This window comes from Pteropus alecto, unplaced genomic scaffold (assembly GCF_000325575.1).
Source record: "Pteropus alecto unplaced genomic scaffold, ASM32557v1 scaffold87, whole genome shotgun sequence".
NCBI lineage: Eukaryota > Metazoa > Chordata > Mammalia > Chiroptera > Pteropodidae > Pteropus > Pteropus alecto.
The window spans coordinates 12,882,406-12,896,601 of NW_006443225.1; the positions used below are offsets into that span (position 1 = coordinate 12,882,406).

Genomic DNA, 14,196 nt, shown 5'->3' on the forward strand with positions numbered 1-14,196 from the left:
AAAGAACGCGTTTTCTCTTGGTGAAATTACCCCATCTTAGTAAAGGGAGAGGGCTAGATCAGGGTTTCTCGTCTCAAACTGAATGACAAACACTAATGCTGTTAATGTGATAAGGACTGCCAAAAAGTGTACAGGCGTTTATCTGTACTTTCCAAATGAGGCTGATGCATTCGACCGGACCAAGGGCGACCTGACGTCACTGACCCAGTCCAAAGTGATGCTGTGAAGTTTCTTGTGTGATATAGCAGGCGGAAGGGTCACGATAATCTCCCCCCAGTTTAAGGATAAATACCAAGAACCCGCCCCCACCCCCAACCCCTCATTTTACTGCTTTTAAAGCTGCCTGGGTTTAAATGAGAAGAATCACAGATGACCTCAGACCTCTGAAGAAACATCAGTCCTTTACTGTTTGGTGCACTGGGGGGAAGGGCCTGGGAAGTGTCTCCGATATGAGGCCTTCATTGGGACCTCAGGCTGAGATGTGGTCAGCACGGTCCTGAGACTTGAGGTTTTAAAGGGGGCTCGAGGTTTTGGTTTATGACAGTGAGAACTGGAAAGTTATTAACGGTGCCCTTGCATCGTCCTTGTTCTCCAGATTGCTAAGATTCAAGTTCCTAAGTCACCTAGGTAACAGGAGCGTTTCCCTGTAGTGGGTACACCGCCTCACTGTTCCTTGACATTCTCAATGGACTAGGGAAGGAGAGGAAAACTCTAAGATCATTTCCGAAATAAAGGACAAGAACTATTGAGCATGTTCACTGGGCCTTAAACACGCTGTGTCATTTTAATATCTACAACTCTGGAAGGAACTTACAGAGGAGGAAGAAACTGAGGCTCAAACAGGCTAAGTGATTTGCCTAAGCTCTTGCTATTTTCATCACAAAACTAAGTGCTCTCTCGAATTAGAACTGACCCTAAGGCACTAGTGAAAAGCTCTGCCACCCACCCCCCCACCACCAAAAAACAAATCCACCACCACCCCAGTCTAAGTTTTTTCTTAAATATTTCCTCAGGTTTTCCCTATGGTATAAACAATATACTGGGCAAAGCAAGACTCTATATTATATATAAACGGCTTTTAGTAGTCACTTGGCACCAACCCTTCAAAACCTCGCGTGAGTGTGTATACAAACCTGTGTGTCTGTGAGGGGGACAGGAAGTCAGTCAGCTGATTAGTTATGTAGCAAGTGTCCTTTTAAGCTCACAGCTTTAGGTACACATTCAACAGGGACTTTCATAATTATGTTATTACGTATAGTTCGCTTCTGAAAGAGCATGCAGCTTCCTGCTGCTTTTGTACCCTGGTAAAAAGACTGATTTGTGGCATAATATAACTGAAAGATGAAACTGTTTCATCTTATAAAACTGTGTTTTTTTTAAAGCTCACTATGATACGCTCTGATGAAAAAAGCTGACATTTGGTTTTGTTGCCTAGCGACCACTATGCTATGGTGTCAGCATGAGTGTGCATCTATGCCTAGGAACCGCTCAATGAGAACACGTTTCCTCTGTTTAAATTATTGCATGTAAACAGAGATAAAGATTTAAATCCCAACCTTAAGTCACTAGATGCAAGCATTACGTCTCTAACACATTTAGCACTGAAGTCCTGCTACTCGGCGACTTGCCCTCAATGCACTGAATTCTCAGAAGACTATTTCGAAACAGCATAATGTTGGTTTGATTTTATGAGATAAGGCCCACTGACATCTAGTGATCTGATTTCTCCAGTTAATGAACTTGCTCTCAGAGGGTTTGAGTCACAGCCCTGTGGTTACTCTAAGTATTTCCTTTTAGAAGCCCCAAAAGTCTTCCCAGGATTTTCCACCCTACATAAATTCCCACTGCCCCCCGCACAGATGCAAGGAATAAACACAGATAAATGGAAGTTTCCTAATTGTAACAATTTAGATTTCTATAATTTTCAAATCAATTGTTTGTAATTCAATTTTTTTCCTCCCACAGGAAGTTATATACTTTCTTTCTTCTAATTCTAAATAGTCCACCTAGTGAGGGTTTCGTATCTGCTTCTCAGAACTGAGCGGGAAGTAGCGCTCCTCGGCCTTCCGCTGCCTATTGACTCTGGAAAATCAGGTTAAGGGTGTTTTTGCTTTTTCCTTGAAAATTGTAATTGGATGTTTTCAAGCCAGTGATTCCAGAGAAATAAGTAAGAGTCAACAGGGGCCGTCTAGTGTTCTGGCAGCAGAATTCATTCCAGGAATGAATTCTGTCATTTCTAAACACAAAGACTGGGTCGGACAATCTTTACATTTTTTTCTGTGTCCCCCCTACCTTCCAATTATATGGCAGATTTTCACAGAATTAAATTTTCTAAAAATAAAAATCATCTTACGAACCAACCGGAAAAAAAAAGAGGGGTGATTGTTGGTTATCTCTGCTTTAAAAATCCCGGTTTCTTCCATACGATGGCGGCGGCGGCGGCGGCAAGCTGAACGCCCCGCGATGACGATGCTGAGAACTCCTGGCCACGCGGCACTTTTCACTCTCCTCATATCGTTAGCCAAGTAAATTACCCTGAGAACTGACATAGTTTATGTCTCAAGGCTCCTCTGCTTCTTGTTTTATACCCACTGACATTTTTTCCCTCCTCTTACCAAGCCTACATCTTGAATTTTAATTTTGAAATAGGTGCAGTGAAGCACTTGGTGTTTAACACTGGTTAATAAAGTAGGAAAGCTAGGCTTACAAATTCTAGACAGCAGTCTGGTCATAAAACTTCCGTAAGTTAATAAAGAACAGGCAGTTAAGGCCAGACATTACACTTGCGATGCTGATCTTAAAAGTTCTGCCTATCACTTCAATTTTTGTCTTTATGAGAGGAATAAACTAGTTTGAAGCTGCATAAATAAAAAGCATAAACCACTTTTTGGTCCTCAAATTGTAACTTGTATATATAGGCACAAGTATATGGTATATATAAAATCTAAGAATTTTGTGAGAATTTCAAACTAAAATATATCACAGAATTTAACAGGATTTGTGAACATGATTTTCCAAAATGAATGCTCAAATGGCAGTGAAAGCCTGTCAATTTATGTTCTAATCTAGGTCATCTCATTCTATCTTATTCATTTGAAATGTACATATGCTGGAATCAGGAGCCAGAAGCTAGATGCATCTTAATAAACTCAAGAGGTAAGCAGTACTCCAATCTAAGAGGGAAAATCATCTGTGGGTTAGCCTTAAATTATATTCACCTGAAAACGAATTTAATAACTGAAAGTCAACAACACTGAAAAATACAGAACCAAAGTGAGAGTGCTACCTCGAGCATCATGGGCCCCAGCGCGTCCTTGTCGATGACACCCTGCCCTGTGGACGACACGTCCGACTTCTGCACTTCATCTATGTTGGCAGCTGCTGCCTTCTCTGCAACAAACACGAGTGAGAATTAAATGGCAGTGCTATTTCAAGGACGGAGTGACATGGAAACATTTTTATTGTAATGATTTCTAAAATCTCTAGCGGGATCCGGTATGGCTATAAGGAAGAAGAGGACATCCCCCCTGCCACCGAACGGGACAGACTGCAGGAAGTAGAAGCCAAAACGTGACCTTCTCACCTCCAGAACCTGCGGCTCAGGTCCCCTCTCAGGCTGCTGATAAAACGAGATTAGTGGTTTTATGCCGGTCCCTGACAAGCATTTTTTTCTAGATTATGAAAACGCTAGATACTATGGCATGATTAGTTTCTACTCAACAGAGTCCCCAAACTAGGAAAATGGGAGGGTCTGCGGCTTAGAACTCGTCGCATAATCAGAGACGCGCCTGCACACATTCGAAGAAGCAACAGAAAGGAGCCCCACCCTGTCACGCTGCTCCCACGTGACACCCTGACGACCGCCTTGACTTCTGCACTGTTCCACCTCCAGTCACATTCACACGTAAAGTCTCTGTCTTGTCGAAGGTGCTTAACGATTTACCAGGCACCCACAGAATTTCAGTGGCTGTCCCTTTATCTGGTGTAAAAAATATGTGCTCCTGGATTAAAACGTGCGAGGCAGCTCTTAGGCCCCCGAGGTGTGGGAAAACATTCATTCCATTGTGGAAAATCATTGCAGAAGAAATAGATGCATATTTGTCTATACATGTAAACTAGTGGTTTCAAGAATACCAAAACAAGTGTAAAACCGATCAGATACATATGGACAACACAATAGAAAACAGCATAGAAACAATGTGCCAGTTATATGTGCCTGAATAAATTATATTCTTGTTTACACTACATGCTATCACTGTAAGTAAAAGCAAATGAAGAAAACTGTAGATCAACTTATTACCCAGAATCGACCTGCTTTCACGATCTTGGTAAATTTCGGGGGTTTTTTTGTTTTTTGTTTTTGTTGTTGTAAAAAGGATTTTATACAGTATTTTGGAAACCCATAAAGCTTTATTTGTACTTGAGAACCTAGAGAGTAATCAGGAAAATTATGCAGGTCTTCCAAACCTCGCCACTCCCAGGATGGAGTGCTCCCACATGCATCTCTGCCAGTGACAAGGGACGATGACCTGTGTCGTTCAAGTCTAAGCTCAGATGCAAAATTGAGAGTATGAGTCAGAACAAGTAACTTCAGTGTTTTCAGGGCTCAGTGCCCGCCTTCCATATACACACGGTGACAGGAGTAAATGGATGGATGATATGTAAACCACACTTCAAACACTACAAAGTAGTTAACAAACGTATTGTATAATTAGCAGATCTGTAGTTATTAGTTCTTTGTTACTGACTTCCAAATGTAGTGATTTCTTCGCAGAGCTTATCATCACAGACTGTCTCTACCTTTTTCAGTTACGCTACTATAGCTACTATATTCCTGATTCACCCTCTTAGAGCTAAATAATTGTGGCCAGCTATCAACTGAGGTACGACTCGTCTGCTAGCCTTTATAACTCAATACTGTGTGTATTTGATCGTCCTCACTTCATTTTTGTTTTCTTTCTTGCTGCCTTTCCTACCTCGGTCTTAACTGTCAGGTCCCTTCACACTTGTCCTATCTGCACGCTTAGTCTCAGCCCAATTCCTTAGCCTCAACCGAGGCAACGAACCCCTCAGGTTCTGCAGAAAATTATATGACATTTGACGTTACATGGCCTACTCATCTCTATTTCCCTAGAACTTTTTCACTGCAAAATATACCCCAAATAAATGCACGCCAGGGCATACGTTTTCTTTTCTTTGGCAGTTTACTTGGTAAGCTTGTAGGTTCTCTGCAGTTTCTGCTCGCTTCCCTACCCAGCCAGTTCAGGGATGGGACTGGCGCCGTCACCTGCTGCGAGCTGTCCCTGCGCCTCCCACAGCAATCACCCCTTTGCCCAGCGTCTCCCTGCTGCAGACACTTCCTTCCCCCCCGCCACTCAGTGTTCACCTTGGTCACCACTGAACTGTCATGGCATCCCAGTGTTTGTGCCCAAGTCACCCTGATTTTACTTAATGGACCGGAAGTGCAAGAGTGGTAATGCTGGCAGTCTGGACGTACCGCGGAGCAGCTGCAGGTGCCTCCTGGAAAAGCAAAGGTGAGGACAGCACGACACCGTGGGACTGAGGGAGAGACCACATTCACGCGACTTTATTACAATGGCTCTATTTTATTGTTATTTTTGTTAATATCTCACTGTGCCTAATTTATAAATTAAACTTTATCATAGGTACATATGTATAGGAAAAATCATAGTATATAAAGTTTCATGTAATGCACAGTTTTAGGCATCCACGGCGGGGTCTTGGAACATATCCCCTGCGGATAAGGGGGGACTGCTGGAATCTCGCAGGCCTGCATTTCAGAGGGCTCAGCAGGCTTCATACCTAAAGATCCCTGAGCTTTGCTAATACTAAATCTCAAAACTCATATAATAGATATTATATATTTATGTGGTGCTACTGTATTTCTATTCATTTTCGTCCTTGATGCGTGGCAAGCATACCAGGCTCTCATCACTAACATCTCTCAGTAGCAGTGGTGACTCTCAGGCTGGAGCGGTGTGCACGAGAAGGCCTCCCCACAGAGCAGAATCCGCAGACTGAAAAGGACTTCTTTGCATGAGATTTGGACCCATTTTCCTAGGAAGGCACCCTACTCTCCCACTTCCTGCAGGGAGAACCTCAGTCCGTGAAACAGGACACCATCCCCACCAGAAGGTACGTTTCATGAAGGAGCGACTGTGTCTGCATCCTCAATGGCTAGCACTGTCTTAGGAGCCTGCATTTGGTGGCTGACTGGCACTTAATCCCAGAAATGCAGAAGCAACTGGCAACGAGGAGGGGTGGGAAAAGGGGCTGATTTCCCCCTTTGGGCCCACCAGCCCTCCAGGGCGCAGGGGGAGGGATGCACTAGGTGGGCAGGGCCAACAATACGGAGAAGGATTTCCCGAGGAGACCCCATCTTCAATCACGGTCCATCTCGTTCGCCTTAGACAGTGAGTTTCAGGGCATCTCGTGTTCTCCTTGGGTCCTGACATCTCCTACCCTTTACTGTCACAACTGGTGGTTTGACTGTTTTTAAAGAATGGACTTAATTTAGGTTAAGGCTGCGGGAGCGTGAGACGTGAAGCAACAGCTGCTACTCACAAAGGCAAGTCTGCCCCTACTGGTGATCGCTAGAAAGCATCGGGCTATTTGTCACACAGGCGTCTGATATCACAACAGCAATGAATTGTTTTTTTCTGTGGTGTCTATAATAATGCCAGGTTTTAGGGGAAAAAAAATACAAAATAACATTTGTGACAATCTATTTCCTAGTCCCTTACAGACAATATGCCATGTGAGATGTTTACACTTTGAGGATCTGATCATCATTCTGAAGACCCAAAAGTTTCCTAAATTCATCCATTAATATTTTGTGGAATTTAAAAACTCAAACTTACAGAACCCAATCATGAAGGTTCCTAAACACTGATAAACTTTCATGCTGGGGTATTTTAAATATTCTAACATGTGCAGACACAGAATTTTAGACTTTTATCAGAAAATAGGCAGAATAAGGATCATATCTGCATAGCATTTTCTTTTGTTTTTAGATATCTAAGATATAACTTAGGTTAAGAGCCTAAAATCTGGAGTAGGAGATAGATAATTTAGATTTGACAAAACATGTGTTTGGGTTCTACTGGAAAGCCTGAATAAAAATAATTATTGTCCTAAAAAATTATTTATAATAATAAAACGTCATTTTTTCCTCCTTATAATATGCAACTGATAAATCTTTAAAAGGAGAAAAGCGGCAGCTAACAAGAAGGCCCCGAGAGTGAGCGGCCACCATGAGGAAATGAGGAAATGACCAGTAACACTGGGCGCAGACAGGCGGTCCCCTCCATCTGCGGTCCCCATCTGCGGTCTCCGTCTGTGTCTGGGTGCCACCACATGAGCAGTGCGAATGGTGGGAATAATCCTCGCCGGCTGAGAGACTCCATGTAGCCGGGAGGGCAAAACGACTACATTCGAACCAAATGAGCACAACTGAGGGCTGAACCGGGAGAAACACGTTTAAGTTCAAAGAAGAGATGGAAATGGTTGGATGTAGCGGGAAATATTCACATACACTGTAACTGAGTTAGATTCTGCAGGAAATACAAGGAGACGGCAAAAGCAACAGCCTGACGGGAAACTGGTGGGCATGAGTTCTGGCATCTGGCACCGAGGAAATCTCCGCCTGGCCTCCGAAGGCCAATGGTAACGAACACTGGCCAAGAGCGTGTCTGAGCCGGAACCCTAGGGATCCCTGACTGCAAACGAAAACAACAAAAACATACACAGATCGATTTAAAGTTTTATTAAAACAGGTGATTTGGAAAAAAAAAAAAAACAACTTTGAATGAGTCTCTCAATTTTTTGCGAGAACTTTGAAAAACGTTGCAATATGCACACAAATATTATTCATATATATTAAGAGAATGGGAAATTTTCACTACTCAGACTGTAAACAAATGAGAAGCAAAGGGTAAAGAATTTAGGGCTTTTCACTCCTGTCCTCACTAAATGTTTGGTTACAGTATTTTCCAGCTAATTTGTCATCTATTATTCAATTCTGTATTAAATTTGTGCTTTGACTATTTTTTCAATATGAAAAAGAAAAAAATCAATAATATGAAGTGATAGAAAACACCCAGAAATTTGGTTTTATCGATGTAAATAAAATCTAAATTAAATAGGCCATGAATTTACGTTGTTTGGGTACTTTTCATGAAGTAATTATGATCTCCATTCAATGTTCAGTTAAGCCTTGATAGGAGAAAGAAAAGGACTCTTTCGAAATATATTATTATGTTAACCCGACACGGTATCTTGATGGAGCATTTCGGTAATGAGTATGCTATTTTTATGTACCAGATATAAATAAGTTCAAATCATTAGATAGATTTATACTTCTGTAAGTACAGCACTACTAGGCTAAAACACACTTTAATATTTTTAAATTAGGCCGTTTTCTCAGCGGTCACAAATTATATTTACTTAGTATCCATTAACCATAAAAATATATTCTATTCCAAAAATATCCTTCAGTAAACTCAATGGTAAAAAGATTGCCCTAGAGTTTCATATGACCAATCCCTTATGAAATCTCGTTATTACAGATGGAACTCTTAAACTGGAGAGAGAGGATAAAACTTAACTTTCAGAGCCTACAAAAAGATTTCCCCTCCACGACTTCCACTTGCTCCTACTATACTTTCGCCATTACTTTCTAGATAAAAAATATGACCTAAGAGATAACGACAAAAATAATAATTCTATCCTCCCCTTCCTCGATCCTCAAAAGATTAAAATATCCGAAGAAGCCACGATCGTTTTAGTAGCGCACTTTTACAAACGCAAGCCCCGATCAGAGGGACTGTCCCCAGGAGCACCTCCGCTCTCTCTCTCCAGGGGTCCCGGCCCGCCTCCATGTGCCTGCACTCCAGAAATCCAATGCCAATTAATCAGACTGCCAGTTTCAAAGCAAAGAACAAAATCCCGCATCTCTTTAGGGACCGTGTTGGGATGAGCCATACCGCACACTGGAGAAAACCCATTAATATTATATTCCATATGCTTTTCTTCGTAAGCGATGATTATTCGTTATGTTCTCTCAGAACAAAAGGAAAGGTGAATAGGGAAACACTCGATCTCTGGAAATAGAAATGATTTAAAAATACAAGGAAAAGCGGGTGTTTTCGAAGCAGCTGGATGGAAATTTAAAAAAATAAGTAAGTTATACATGAGTATGTATTTTGTCTTGGATGTTTGTCAGAGAAACTAAATGTTCCACAAAAAAAAAAAAAAAAAAAAAAAAAATCTGTCTTTAAAAAAGTACAATTAGCTATTTTTAAATTATGAAGTAGTATATATTTTTAAAGACCTTTACATGTTCTTCTAAGACGGGATTTATTGATTTGGGGTAACTTTTTGAATCTTGTAATGGCAGGAAGTCTTGTCTGTTTGTTTATGAGGCAACTGAGCTGACAGCACACTCAGGGGGCCTTTCCCCAGAACGGAGTCCAGTCTCCTCATGGGGAGGCAGCTGTGGCTCTGGGGATCTAACTCCAGCAGCTGCAGCGGCAAACCACCACCGGGGACCTAGAAACTGTAAGCACTGCTGACTGCGTGTTAGAGGCCCAGGGCGATGGAGCCATTACAGAGGAGGTTTTTTTGTTTTTGTTTTTTAAATCATCTGAAGAAGCCATGGAAAACCTGTGGCTACTAGTCTATGTTTAAAAAGTCAGGATTCAAACAAATACCAATTACTAAAAATACGCCAGCCGAAAGATAATCCACAGGGTATTTACATATTTATAGAAAAAATTTCACACTGCCCATGTTTAGATCTCTCCGACATGTAAAGCCAAGTAAGAGTTTAAAAGTTGTTTTTATGTTTGGTCAAGCATGAGGACAGTCGCTTTTACTGAAGCAGCATAATTATTTAAAGTATTAGAATCTTTGACAAAAATGGAACCTGATACTTTGTGCAGGTTTATAATTCCACTGTTTCACAATGAGTAAGATCACTCATGCAGAAATCCATCAATTCTTCAGTAGACTCACATCAAACACAAGTCTAATCACCTCCACAACAAATTTTAAGGTTCTAGTGGGAATATACCCACAATTTCCATTTTTTCTTACGTTTAAGAGTTGGGTGATTTCAGGTGAAATGACTCAAACTTGGCAGTAGCGAGACCCATGCAGAGCACAGAAGTCATTGAAACAATGACAGACGGTTTCTGGCCGAGCACTAGAGATTAAATATTACAGGAAAAGTTATGTAGCATCTCAAAGGTTCTAGAAGGTAAAACCAGAGAATTATGCATCTGCACCCAACTAAAATTAGAAAAGCTGCCATATGGCTCTGCGAAGCCAGCAGCACATTCTCATTCATTAGGAAGCATTCTGCTCACATAAAAACACAAGGCCCTTCCTGTGCTCTCCAAATGTGTTTATCTTTTCAACATTAATGCACTATATATCATCGAGCCGCTGAAATCTCCTGCAGTGCATATTAAAAACGCGCAGCTGCACTTTCTTTAGTCATGGGAGGGACGTAAACCCGAAGTCGCCTGTCTCTCCCTCTGACACTGAGCGTCCTGTTCACATATCATGGTTTCCCTCTGGCGTGAAGACACTGCAAACTGAACCCACCTCCAGGCCATCTTCGCCCAGCACCCCCCCACCCCGCTTCAGAGAAAGCAGCATGCTTGGTTTCATTTCATCCATGGTAAGGCATGGTGGCTCCGTAAACAGAACCAACAGTCATGCTACAGGTCTGAAATACACAGGCCGTCTTTTTAAAATTAATGTACTACACTTATCAAAAGAAGAGTAACCAGAACAAACTCTGGGTCTAACTGGCTAGAAAATGCTTCTGTTTGTAAGCGCCTCTGTCATTAATTATGCCATTATCACTACATAATTTTTATTTAGTATCCCACTTCACATGTTATCTATCAATATTGAATGTATTGATAGGAAAATAGTGGATAATCTTTCATATCAAGCCATGTGAGTATATAATAATTTGTCCAAAATCTTTTTCTTAAGTATGAAAACTGCTTACTCAGAGTTACTTCTATTTCATTGGGCTCTGCTAGCTAAGGCTTTAGGAGCTATCTGAATAAGGAAATGGAGGACTTGTAATTTGTTTAGGAGGCTATCAGGTGAGGTTGAAACTAAATGAAGGAAGCAAAAAAAAGAGTAAAAGTCAATGGGTGTGAAAGAAAGAGAAGTGGGGTGAAGTTCTAATTCAGCAGTAACGCCGAATATTTCAGAGTAGCCTCTCGAAGACCAAACTATAAAAAGGTTTTATTTCTTTCAAATACATATGTTAACTCGAGTAAGGCCAAGAAAATTACACTATAGGAGCTCTCAATAAAGTTTCGGATAAATAGATTAAAATTTGGAAATTATATAAAAAGTTGTTTCTAAGATCCTTCAAAAGACTTTGGGCAAAGTAGTGTAAATATTTTATCTCCCAAATCATTAATTCTGATGATTGGCATAGCAAACCTCGTCTCTCAATATTCCTATCTTACTCTCTAGCAATATTTATTATTTATCTCCCCAAATGCATCGCACTGCAATCTCCGAAGACCCCGTCGCTGCTCCAGAAGCTCCTCAGCACCGAGCTGGGTGCCTCCTGTTTCTGCACCACCCCTTGCCTATCCCCTCACTGTTTTCACATCTGTCCCTTTTCCTGCATTGTTGGCTCCCTGGCTTTGAGAGACGTCTTTTTACTTACTGCCTGGCACATGGTGGGTGCTCAACGTTTAATGCTGAACAGTTCTACGGACGGAGCTAAAATTCAGTCTAGCCAGGATCTGAAGATCCAGACGCCTCTTTAGAGGAACGTGTTCCGAAGAGCTTCACTGTATACTTAACATAATGGAGGTATAGTTTAAGAATGATTTTTGGAGTCAAAGTATCAGGTAGAAAAGGGATGAGAAAAAGGGTCAGGCCATATGTGCTACGGGCGTCAGGATAATCCCTGCCGAGGTCAGGCCAGTGGGGACGGCATTTGGGGGGAGAAAATCACCAACGCTTTTCTACATCTGAGAGATGAAAAACAGAAACAGACTAACTTTGTTAATTCAGATTATCATCTAGGAAGTTAGAACCTGCTTCATGAAAAAAATGAATAGTTTTGTCATCATGAGATTTTTCTTTTTTTTAAGTCAGATTCTGGGATTTTCCCAGCCACTTTTGGCTCTTAAGAAAATAAACCAACAACCCGGGAAGAGTTCTACGAACAGCCCACTTGCCCGGCGACCCACTATAAAAGGCTGCTTCGTGAGACTTCTTGATCCTCACACGCGGCAGGCTGGGAGAAGCCCCAGTCTCCAAGGGCAAGGTCACCGCCTGAGCCGGCAGAGCCACTTAGGAAGTGAAGCCACCTAGGAAGTGAGATCAGGCCAGGGGCAGGGCTGATGCCCCGGGAGAGGCCGGCAAGGTGCTTGTCTATTCAACTTCATACACCCAGTGACTAGACTAACGAACACAAGCTCACCACCGTACAGATGACCGAGAAAGGTGAGGAAGCAGAGGCTGGGATGAGCGGCAGGGAGGAAGGAAGGGAAGGCGGGCTGGTTCCTTTCCCTGCCGTGACCCCTTCTGGCTAACCCTGCCACGAATCCCCACTTCCTCCGGAGCGCTCACAGGGCTTCGATCTCAAGCCTCCGCTTCACCTTCGTGGAGGATGTTCAGAGGGACGTGTCCGAGGAGGAGGCTGAAAACCAGCCTAGGACCTGACCTTCACCTCTCCCTTGGGGCCCGTCTTCCATGCCCAGGCGTCCTCTGTGCACCCACGTCCTTTTCACAGACGTGCGTCTTGCTTCCTGACTCGTTCTGTGTTCTACTTGTCTACCTTTTCCCTCCTCGTGTTTTTCTTCCATCTGGATATCTTTTCCTTCTAGTTTTTCCTCTACACACACGGGACCTGATGCCTACGCCTCCCAGAGAGATCGCTACAGCTAGCTGTACAGATGCTCTGCGCTTCCCCGTGACCTTAGCGAAGCCGCGCAGAGGCTAAAATTTCAGTCTCGTTTTGCCTCCGGCCATCGATTCCCTGGTCTCTCACTGCTGGCCTTTGCTTGAGCAATCATGGGAGGACCTCATGAGCTCACTTTTTAAAAAGCAGGTGTTCCCAATTTAAAGCACCTAATGCAAGAAGCCGATAATAGAACGTAGAAACATCAATTTAGGGATCGGAAACATTAAATTATGCTAAATCATATCATCCTAGCAGAGAAAGCAAAGCATTGGTAACAAGGCGAGAAGCTTGCACGAGTACCTGCGGTACCACGGCTCTGGGCAACCATGAAAGGCGGGGCCCAAAGCTGCTGGAATTCACGAGAACAAAGAGGCGGCTGTGAGGTGAGTGCAGTGTCCAAAGCGAGAGCTCTCTGTGGACAGGGACCAGAGGACACCAGGTCACGCAGTACTACTCCCGCGGTCACGGGGCACATGGAGGCCCATCTCTGCGGAAAGACCCCAGAAATTCTTACGATGTGTAACCACCAAAACGTCCTATAGGCAAAAATCTCTAGTAGCTAAAAATGAGGTTTTTTCTAGATCAGCTCAGTAGGTTTATAACTAAGACAAACAAAACTAGGTGACTCCTACATGAATGTTTAAGGAGGAAAAAAAGGGAGTGCAGGTCTGGGCTCAAGCCCATCGCAGGCGCGTCCATCACTGCCACTTCCCATGACCCCGAATCCACCGCTGGCTGTTCGTTAGTCCTTCTCTGTGTTTGTTAATACTCTGCCTGTTTAAAAAATTGGGTTTCTTTTAGTTTGTTTTTTTTTTTTAACCTATTAAAACTATGTACAGGAATGAGGCTAACAATTAAATAAAATATACACAACACTATACAAATATGAAACCTAAAAAATTTTATGTATTTCTTCCAGAGAAATCCAGCTTGGGTAAAGGAATGCAGGGTCATGCTCCAGGATGCAGTAGGCCTACGGAGGGCTCCACTGTCAGAGCTCGAGATTTTTTTTGCCCAAACAGAATTTTTGTGGGAGAAACGACACAAAGCACCATTTTTTATATCACACAGAAACAGTTTAGACTGTTCCATTCAAATGCTTAATATAGTTTGGATCTGAACTCACGTTTTTACTTACTAAAGTGTGGGTACCCCGCCCCACCCCAGCTCCTCGCACGTGGTCCTGGTCTTCACGAGCTTGGGCGGTGTCCAGGTGGCACAAG

General features: G+C 42.6%; 1 protein-coding gene across 6 annotated transcripts in view; it reads right to left on the bottom strand.

Moving 5' to 3' along the window:
• Positions 1-14,196, bottom strand: part of NCOA2 (nuclear receptor coactivator 2) — a 252,360-nt gene that overhangs the window by 53,208 nt on the left and 184,956 nt on the right. For all 6 annotated transcript variants that reach the window (XM_006924020.2, XM_015598653.2, XM_025041208.1 and 3 more), the window contains one exon: positions 3,287-3,390. In XM_006924020.2, coding sequence (XP_006924082.1) covers positions 3,287-3,390 — 104 coding nt within the window. The remainder of the gene's footprint in view (positions 1-3,286; positions 3,391-14,196) is intronic.